This window comes from Anguilla rostrata, chromosome 16 (genome assembly GCF_018555375.3).
Source record: "Anguilla rostrata isolate EN2019 chromosome 16, ASM1855537v3, whole genome shotgun sequence".
Lineage (NCBI taxonomy): Eukaryota > Metazoa > Chordata > Actinopteri > Anguilliformes > Anguillidae > Anguilla > Anguilla rostrata.
The window spans coordinates 6311192-6322276 of NC_057948.1; the positions used below are offsets into that span (position 1 = coordinate 6311192).

The following is an 11085-nucleotide window of genomic DNA, read 5'->3' on the forward strand; positions in this document are numbered from 1 at the left end:
TAAACAGGGAGGCTGCCAGCTTCTGCGGTTGAGCAAAGTGTTATCAGTGCTCCAGAAATTACCAACAAGCGTGAATTTTGAACTTTTCCTTGCTTTGCCGTAGGCCAGAAATACATGCATACCCACATCTAAAGTTTTCAGGGTCATATCAAAACCACGCCAAGCCCAGTATCCGGAATAACGTTTTGGTAACGAGTGAACTGCATTTTTATGCACAGGAAGACATAAAGGCTTCAGCTAATCTAAGCATTCTTTTATAAACAGTGTTCAAAGTGCTGTTTTTAATTTATTTATTCAGCGCTACAGAGTTTCATAAATATTCCTAGTTCATTTTTTTGAGAGAGCTCAACTGAACACATTCTGAGGACGCAGATGCAAAACTGAAGTCATATCGATACTCTAAAGAACAATGGACCCTTTCCGATTCTTATTATAAAATAACAACCCATTCATAAAATGTTTACTGGTACACCATTTGTAATAATGTTTTTTTTTTGTTGAACCTTCAGAAGGAATGTGTGTTTTCACTGAACGGCAGCCAGCTTGGGGACGCTTCGCTCCGTGAACACAACAACACATAAATAACAATTTCTACATTGCCCTCTGTGCACTCCATAGCATTACGGTAAACCACAGCCCTAGCACTGTCAAAACAGAAGACCGTGCATCGAATCCACTGCGCACGCAGCACTCATTTTACTGGAACACACGGCCAACGGAACATAACAAAAGAAGCTGAGCTGTAATATTACAAGGACATGCAAAAGCAGCCACTTTAAATGAGCATGTGAGTCATTAACACGAATGAAGGTTACAGTATATATAATCATACAGTACATGTACTGTCATACAGTATATGTACCGGTATAAAAGTATATGTAGTCATACAGTATATGTACTGACATACAGTATATGGACTGGTATACAGTATAGGTACTGGCATACAATATATGTACTGGTGATGTCCTCTCTGGTATGCTTGTTGATTAAAACTTAAATTCATAAAAACAAATGTTTTCATTGGTCTGCAGCTCAAGAAAATGCAAAATTTCCAAGCGTACAATTGTACTAAATGTACAACGTGTAAAATAACATTATAGCAAATGGACACAAATTTGAACAAACAGACAACAAAAATACCCTGCTCTTGGAAATGGCTGTTTGGGCGGGGGGAAAAAAATAAAAATAAAAATAAAAATAAACCATGCAAAAGGCATTTTTTATTTTCTTCACTGTCTTCTCTGGCACAAAATGCAGGGCTTCCTCAAAAGCACGTGCCTCTATTCGATCGGAGAACAATTTGGAAACTCCTTTCTCCTCGGAAACTGCTTCGCTCAGAAGAAAAGCGACACGGGGTAAACTCTCTGCATCTTAGTGAAAACGGGGGGGGTGTGCGAGCGACGGGTACAACCCAGGGACCAACCTGCATTTCATCGATAAAGCGACATTGATCAGCCATCACACACATCAGTAATACTGTGTAATGCATTTTCCCATCACGAAACCCCACTCGCCAATGCGTTTTTCACATGGGGTCATTCCTACGGTCCCAGGGTTCTATGTTCCCCAGATTTATATGGCACATAATGGGAACATGATAAAGGGTTCTATGTTCCCAGGGTTCTATGTTCCCCAGATTTATATGGCACATAATGGGAACATGATAAAGGGTTCTATGTTCCCAGGGTTCCCATGTTCCCAGCTTCTTAACATGATGTCTTCCCAGGGTTCTATCATTTAGGTCCTAGGACTCTGGGAAACATCAGATAAGTCTTCCCTTTCTATGTTCCATGATGCACATATGGAAAAAAGCTTTCTGTCCGGTTCCCAGCTACATGAGGCTCTCTAGGTTTATGGCAACCTACCGAGCTCCTTTTGTACAAGGAGGCTTGAGACCCGCCTCAGATTCGAGCAGCCTCAGATCTCAAACGCGTTTCGCGGAAAAGCCACGAGGCGGTGCAGAAAAGGCTAAGCAGCCCAGGGAAAGGGAACATACAGAGAGCTATCAAGCGCTTGGAGGGCCCTGCTGCTGACAGGCTGAGGTGGCTGTACCAGCTCGATGACGGTTATGAGGGAAGAGCGTAATTAGCTTGGTAAACCTTTTCAAAGAAAAACACAAAGAGACAGATTTGGGATATTGAGAGAATAATCAAGTAAGACTGATTACCGGTTTGTTTCTTTAGTCATTAGGCACTCCTTTCTCGTACAGCAGGAGGGATATTGTTCGGATGCGGTTTCTGTTCGGGCCCCGTGCCTAGTTCTGTCTTTTGCCGTTCAACGACGACTGAAGACTCACCTCTTCAGACTGCACCTCTCCCCATCCCTCCCTACCCCCCTGTAAATGACTGTAAGCTTAGGGTTGTAACTAGGCAGCTGTTTCATAGGTGACTTAGGTGCATTAACTGTCTTAACTACTTGTATTTTTTCCATAGACTGCGTTGTTGCCGTTCTCGTTGTTAGTGTTAATCAGTTTAACCTTCAGGGTCCAAGTTGAACTATGCGGTTGTTCCCTGCACTTGGACCGGTACTTCTCTCTAGGGGTTTCGTCATACTTGTTCCTGGTTATGGTTATACACTTTGTTGTACGTCGCTCTGGATAAGAGTGTCTGCCAAATGCCTGTAATGTAATGTAATGTAATACTGTTTCGAATGCCGACTTGAGGCTATTTCCCAGCCCAAAGCAAGGGCCCCGTAGACGTAACTCTGACTAAACAGGCTCGCGGTCCTAACGACACGGTTCTGCAACTCGTGAAGGAATTCACGATCGATAAGTCACGAGAGAAATCCGTTAATGAACTAATCGCCTCTCCGAGGAAAACGGCGTGAGCAAGCTGAGGGCGTAGGCCGCTCAAGAAGCAATCGCATTCCGCATTCAGCGAACCGCTCAGAAGCGTTTTACCCAATTAATTCATAACTGCGTTCTTTTCTTCAGATTTGTCGAATTCTGATAATGAAACAGGCACTTTGACATACCTGTCGGGCAACTAAATGATTTTTCGGCAAATGGCGCACAAGCTGGTTTTCGGGCTGACAGGAGATCACGGCTCCACGGCGGTCTAGACAGATGCAGATTGTTTATCAGTTTTTTAGTTTAGGCCTTTGGAAAGGCCCAAAGGCTCGCATCTGCTTCTAGTTGAGCGCTCCAGAGTAGCGTTGATTATAAGTCGAGGGCAGTGTCTTTTCTCCCTACCGCAAGAGAACTATTGTGTCACGATTCAACACCTACAGAGGACGTGCAGTCAATTTATACATCTCTTCCCGTATCAATTTAAATTATCAATCAAACAAAATTTTCTGTTAGAATTAGATAGCTTACTATCAATTGGTACTGACCAGCTTTATCCAAGACATAATACATAAAGTTTTTTTTTATTTTTCTTGTTTCCTTTCCTCCCTAATACTACAAGCTACGGACAAAATAATGGAAACACCGCATGAAAAGGGCCTTGAAGTAATTAAGTTGAAATTACGAAGGCGGCTACACAGGTGAGTTGTAATTTGAATGCCAGTTATAGCAGCTGTGTGTGTCAGCTATAAAAGAGCCCTGACAATCTGAACCATCTTTGGTGTGTGTGTGTTTCCAGAGCAAAATGAGGCAACCAACAAATAGTCAGTCTGTAAAACTGCAAAATTATTTAGTGTTGCAAAGGGAACGGTGTCAAAACGTAGGAGGACGTGCCAAGCACAAACAAACCGCAGTGGCAGACAGATGCAACGCTCAGCCGAACAGTTGCTAAACACGACCAAAAACTACAGCCTGAAATATGATCACAGGATTGAATCGACACCTCAGCGACCCAGTCGCTCCAGTATGTTTTGACCTTTGACCTTCACAGACCTGGCCTCACATTTGGAAACTGCTTGTGTCCAAGGCAAAAGCACGACGATGCGTAACCAGGTGCAAGGAGCACAAAACACAGACCTCCCATTAGACCATATGAATTTCAGCAAAGAAAAAAAAAGTAATATGGCCTGATGAGCCATCTTTTATCCTCTCTCGTCTTTCCAACATCTGGATGGATTTGCGCTCGGGGGAGAGCCGAAGGAAAGCCAAATGTCTGTCGCTAACGGTTACGCGCGGTGATGGATTTGTTATGGCATGAGCAGCGGCCATCTCGTGGGAGTCGTTGGGTCTGATGATCTACGCTGCACGGTCACGCGGCAGCCATTTTACGAGACCAGGTGCGCCCTACGGCGTAAGCACACGTCCCTCAAGATGTTCCCATGTTGCAGTATGAATATGGGTACATCATATACATAATTATTTTAACTCTGATGCATGCCTGATGTTTAAAATTGTTCATAATCTCGCACCCCCTCCTCTTGGAGGATGCCTGGCCTATCCTGGCAGTGGTAGTGCCGGCAGGACTAGAGCATCTACTAGGGGTGACAGGGTGCCGCAGTTCAGAGAGACAGCCTTTGGTCAATCTGCCTTCTCGGTTAAAGTAGTGGGGAAGTGGAATTCCATACCCACAAACATTAGAAACTCAGGAAGCTTTGCAGTGTTTAAAACCAGCCTCAAGCTTTGGCTAGTCAGTATAACTGTGCCACCACAAATGATTTTTATCATACATATCATACTGATTTTAAATATCTCACATTGATGGGACTTCCATGTATTATGCTGTTTTATGTAGTGTATTTGCTGTTTTGTGGTTGTCATTTGTATACCTGCCCAGGCACAACAGATGTAAATTAGCTTCTAGCTAACTCCGGTGCAGTTACCTTTAAATTGTGCACTGTCCCTGTAAAAATAAACAATAAAATATAAAATAAAAATAATAACAATATGGAGACATAATGACATCATACATTCAGCAGTCTGTAAGATACCCCCAAGTGACTTCATCCAGGATAAAGTCAAACATCGTCCATGGCTTCCACAATCTCCTGATCTAAACATCATTGGAGGTTTATGGTAAGCTCTAGAGCACTAGATTTCCACCTCCTTCAACCCACAAAGAACTTTCCTTCTTGGAAAATAGTCCAATATTTCACTACCCACAATTCAGCACTTGTATGACAATATTCTAAGAAGGACAAGCTGTTTCTGAAGGGTGGCCCAACTCCTTATCAGTTGCTTGATACTCATATATTATTGGCCATTTCCATTCTTTGTTTCATAATGTTTATCTGAATATTTGAATATCAGAAAGTTGCCTGGGTGATTGCATTTGTAGTCCCACAGAAAGCATATACTGGATTTTTATGAACATTTCTGCACTGCACTGACTGACTTTATTTTCTCATTTTTCCCTTTTTAACTTTTCAGACTATTTGATGAGGGAACAGTAAGAAGAATTTGTTTGAACAATAAAACCAATGACTTACAAAGCAACATTACAGAGGATGTAATTGCCTTGAAGAGAGCATATACTTCACATTTTCAACTTGATGTCCCTCTCTTGGCAACGTTATCACGAACAATGTAAAGATTGAAGCAATAGGCACGCACTTTCGGCAAGTTCTTCGGCAGGCTGTTGACAGTCAGCTTTTTCTAGGTCAAAAGTTTTTTTTTTTTTTGCATACGTCTGAAAGTTTAAGATTTGAGTGCGTTATGAAATGGCACGAAGAACAGTGGCTCGAACTAGAGTTGACTGGAGTCTCTCAAAGTAAATCTCATCAAACGTGTAAAAGAGTTAATGTAAACAACTAAAATATTTATTAACTTAATCATTTACAGAGAACTCTATCACAACACAGTCTTCAAGTCAACTGACACTTAACCCTTTAAGTACAATTATGGTGGTGTTTCATTTTGAGGCAATAACGATACAAACTATGGTTCATTGAGAACATACCTTAAAAACAAAAGGCAAGCAAATTTGACACAGGTGACCAAAATTATTTCTGACAGAAATAAAGTGAATTATTAAATTTGAGGCGAACAAGTTTTAATCCTGTACATTATATTCTAGTATCTTATGGTATAAAGACCAATTTTGTGACTGATTGAAACATTTACACAATATACTTTTTTTTCAAATGTACACTCAGTGTAAGCAATTCTATATAATACACCATATAATTCTGAAAATAAAAATCCTATTTCTACACTTGGATACAAAGGTAAAAACTGAAACAACCCATTTTCATGGTATTTCTTTGCATGATGTCATTTTACACTGCAAAATTTCCCTGCTGTTGGATAATGGCAATGAAGGTCTTTACAGACGCTGACAAATACGAAAAGGGTTAAGGCAAGAATAGAAATTAAAAAAAGAAAAGTCCAAAGCATTTGTTGTAATTACAAATAAAATAAATCTTTTCCCGTACTGTTAAATTCTGTGGCTTTGGACCTAAGAATGCTGTATCGTAAGATTTCCTTCCTCCAACCTATTATTTCTTTATGTATATCCCACACTTTACACTTTATTTACAGAAAAGAACAGGAAAAACAAAAACTGTTCCACAAAAAGTAATTAGCACATAAACCGGAAAATAACAGAAATGTAATAATTTCTGTACGTTGCAGGGACATTCACATAGAAGTTTCCAGAATAAGATGGTGGTCTTAAAGTCTTCGTTGACCCTTCTAGTCTCACAGAAAGCCGTTCTAAGCCCCGAAAGGTGATGCAGTTACACCGCGTTGGTGAACCGTCGCCCTTCCACGTGCACTTTTCACGACCGTTAAAGAACCGTGCTGTTGAGGAGAGGAGCTCGCGCAACGGAAACCCATTTTTCCCGCCAAAACGGGGGAACGTTTCATCGATCGGAGAGCGAGCTAAGCTACCCCACGCTATCAGCGACTCGCCGACTTGAGCAAACCCTCGTCCTACGCCACGGATCGGCGACGCCGTTGATTCGTACGGACGAGCCTGCGATTGACGGCTCATTGCAGCCCCGCCCATTACAGGTCCCACGAAACATCACTCAACAACAACGACGACGACGGCGGCTAACTAGCTCTGCGTTCCAGTGCGCGCCAGTGCGCAGCGGAGCGAGCGAGCTCGGCCCGCTGTGTGAAAGCGCACGGGGAGGACCCGCGGCGAGCCGAACGGACAGCCTGTGTCTGGAGGACCCCACAGGACGCCAACAGCTGCATCGCACCCGGGGCCCAACGAATGCTGAGAGGTGTCCCCGGGTTGCAGCGACCGGTCGAGGTGACGTTCGCACAGTTTCGTACCACCCAGCTAACCGAACCACTGGGGGTCGTAATGAGTTACAAAATTCAGGCCCACGGCAGAGATTTTCAGACGTAGCGCGGACCCACAGGTATGAAATGAAACTACGAGCAAGCCGTTGAGTATTGCCTCATAGCGTCGTCGGAACCTTCTGACTCGTACACAAGTACCTGCACAAAAACCCGTTACCTGTCATATCTCACAGCTCTCGAGATGAATTACGCAATAATTTTCGGTTAAATGTGGACCATCTCCGGGACATCACGTTCAATTCATAACTCCGGTGTGCGGACTAAAACATTTTCAGGTGAGTTACGACAAAACATTCAGAACGACAAAGATTCAAGACAGCTACAGAAGTGAAAAGGTTGGCAGCTATACACAGTGAGCGAACGGCTTCTTTCCCCTTCTCCAACGTACACGAAGGCGCACGGCAAACAGTATTACACCGGGCTCAGCGGAAACGTCACAGTCTTAGCTTCGGTGTTATCCTCCCCGAGCGTGTCTTCTGAGCTCTCTGTATGTGGAACCATGGGGAGACGATGCAGGTCAACAGGCCAGAATCCTTCAAGGCTGTCGATATGCAAACAAGACCGAGAACTCCCAAACTTTTTTCCCAGTGGTAGACTCCCACTTCTTTAACTATGTTAATTACATGGGACTATACAGCCATGTCGTTTTGAGTCTGTAATATGCTAATGGCCTTTCAAACTCGAGGTACCTCGTCTTTTCCATCGAAAGTCTACTCGTGTTGAGGATTTGGGGGGGGAGAGGGGAGGGAGAAACAGTACTGCTGAGTAGCGTTTTGCAAACAGGTCCTGTTTGTTCTCTCTTTAGCATGCCGAACATGCCTTTTTTTGGGGGCTTTTAACAATATAAGTGTCTTTAGCTCAGTCGGGGGGGGGGGGGGGGGAAAGAGTGATTTTGTGGATAAAGCAAGCTCTTGCAGAAACGCGAATGCGGCTTTTTCTCCGCTGCAGTCTTAAAGACAAGCGAAGGTGTGAACACCCCGACATCGTGGAGGACGCACCGCAGCGTCTCACAGTCGAAGCCCGGACCGTGAGCTGAAGGAGGCGGAGGGCGACGCTTCACATTTGCCGCGTGGAAAAAAATTAAAAAGATCGGGAAAATGTCAAAATGTCACTGCGTCCTCTTTCGAAAAAAAAAATAAGATCCGCGAACGATGAAAGCTAGGAACGGCGAGGCGATGTGTAGGCGACGTCCGTCTCCCATGGCGACAGAGACTTTTTTTTTTTTTCCCACCTCTTCCCCCCCCTCCACAGCCTCTTCCGGGCGCCAGAGTGTCGGAACAGAAAAAAAGTTCTGGCACCTTTTCTCGTGGCGGAGAATCTGGCAGCAGTCTGGCATAAAGCAAAATCTAATTAAAATTAAAAAAAAACGAACTGGAGCTGAATCTGTCTGAAACCGGATGAGCGCCTCCTCCCGCCCTCCTGGGGGAGAGATGGTTTGGGTGCAGCCGGGTCTAGTTGTTCTGCAGACACTCGAAGTCTACGGAGCAGCAGATTCTCCCGTTCTGCGGAGGGAAAAAACGCAGACACAGCGTCAGGCCGCTTTCCGTCCCGCGAACGCGTTCGCGCGACGCACGCTAACCGCTCTCGCTCACAGGAGGTTTACCCCTGACTGATTTATTTGACCCGTTTGTACTGGCAAATATTAGCACTTTCACTGGATTGTGTGCAGATAAATGTACATATATACATATATATTTTTTTCTTTTACAGTATATATATATATATATATATATATATATATGATTATGATAATGTATATATACATAATCGGCCATGCATTTCTTGTGAATTGGATGGTTTATTGTGATGCTTTCTGAAAGATGACAGTTTCCATTAAAATGGCCAGGAAGCATACAGAGGTGTAATTATGCAGTTCCTGTTCAGCACAGAAACGTTCCTCAGCCCTCCAAAGAAAAAAAGACAAAGCAGAAACAAGAAGCTAAGCCCAGGATTCAATGAATATTTTTTTCTTGACTTCAAATTTTGTAATTATTCAGTACTTCAGTTTGCAATCACCAAACCGAAACCAAACGGGTCAAAATCTAGGATAAAATGTTGATTCAGTCCAAGTCTAAATCAAAATAAGCCCAAACCTACAACCAATCAGGATGCACAGACAGAACTATGACAAAGCAGCATCTTTTAGCGGTAGCCATCCATTAAATAATCCCCAGTAAAACAAGCACATGCTTAGGGGTGTTTTACCAGAACGGGCATCGGAAATCTGCTCGCTTCCTCAAAGCCGGACGTGACAGGGGACAGGACGAGCGCTGAGGTGCGTTGTGTGTTATTAACGTGGCATGTGATGTCATACGGTGTCACATGGTCATGCACGGTGTCATGAATTATCATCTGCAGTGTCACACCATCTCACGTGGTGCCATGTGGTGTCACTCGGTGTCATGTGATGTCACTCGGTGTCATGTGGTGTCACTCGGTGTCACGTGATGTCATGTGGTGTCACTCGGTGTCACGTGATGTCATGTGGTATCACGTGGTGTCATGCGGTGTCACGTGGTGACGTGCTGTCACGTGGTGTCACGTGGTATCATGCGGTGTCACATGGTGTCATGTGGTGTCACGTGGTGTCATGCGGTGTCCCGGGCGCGGCTCTCTCTCTCGCCTTGCAGGTGCACGTGGTGCAGGGCGACCCCGGCAGGGTCCAGACGGAGCCGCCGAGCCGCTGCAGGCCGGACGGGTCGGCGCACGTCTGCCGGACATCGTAGGCGATGTTGTCGGCCAGGCAGGCATCGGCGACGCAGCGGGGGCAGCAGTCCCCCTCCCCCACGGCGGTGTACTCGCAGGACTGGGCGGGGCAGGCCAGGGGCCAGCAGTCAACCTCCCCCTCCTGCAGAAACACACACAGGGTGGAACACACTACGCTCAAACACATTCAGTGGTGATGTCGTGACAGCGCTGCCCGTCACAACAGTGCAGCAATGTCAGGACGATATACATATATTCATGAATGCATACATCAATTTAAATGGATCAATTACTACAGCTTTCAGTCGCTGGCACGCATTTATTTTACAAATACACTGCCTGAATTCACGGGTGCATAAAAAGTGCTCACTGACCTAGGGGGGGTTGGGGGGGTCAGTGGGTGGAGATGAGGGGGATGGGGAAGCATTCTGCACTCAAAATATCACAGTTCACACACGCTAATGGTTTGCTAAATGTATTTCATTGGCCAGGCAAACTGTCAATCACAGGAAAAACATTGTTTTGACCACACTGAGAGCAGCCTTAGCAACACCACTGTGTAATTATAACACACTGAAAGCAACCTAGCAACATCACTGTGTAAGTATAACACACTTAGAGCAACCTTAACAACATCACTGTGTAATTATTACACACTGAGAGCAACCTCACATTACTGTGTAACTATTACACACTGAGAGCAACCTCAAATTACTGTGTAATTATTACACACTGACAGCAACCCCACGTTACTCTGTAATTACAACAAAATGAATTACTAAGCGGTCAGAGCAGCATAATTGTTGGTATCGGCACAGCTCAACAAGGGCAACGCAACACAAAGAGGAAGAAATGATGTTTAGTAAGAGATAAATTGGTCTGTCTTCTGCAAGCGGTATTTTAGTTTTACAGCACTCAGCATAATGTTCTTGATTTCATGAATATATTCATGGTGTGAAACGCTTTGTGTGCCACGCAAGAAAAGCACCATAATAAAATAATTATCGTTATTGACTCATTAAAGCTATAAATAACTGCGTCTAGTTTGTAGCGTTGCATCACTTTTCTCCCTCAAGTGTAATATAATTTTCCAGCTAGCTTCCAGACTCCATTTAGAAGATAAAAAGATGAATACCACATGTCTTTGGAGTATGTACTGAATATATTATGTCTATAAAAATAAAACTGTTAAACTAAAAAATAAAAGAACAAAATTACAGCAA

General features: G+C 44.0%; 1 protein-coding gene across 1 annotated transcript in view; it reads right to left on the reverse strand.

The window, feature by feature from the left end:
- Positions 1-5639: 5639 nt before the first annotated feature.
- The window catches only part of LOC135241831 (protein kinase C-binding protein NELL1-like), a 290330-nt gene continuing 284884 nt past the window's right edge, over positions 5640-11085 (reverse strand). Inside the window, exons 19-20 of the mRNA XM_064312554.1 lie at positions 9780-10004; positions 5640-8658 (exon numbers count right to left, since the gene is read on the reverse strand). Of these exons, the coding sequence (XP_064168624.1) occupies positions 8608-8658; positions 9780-10004 (276 nt within the window). The 3' untranslated portion in view covers positions 5640-8607. The remainder of the gene's footprint in view (positions 8659-9779; positions 10005-11085) is intronic.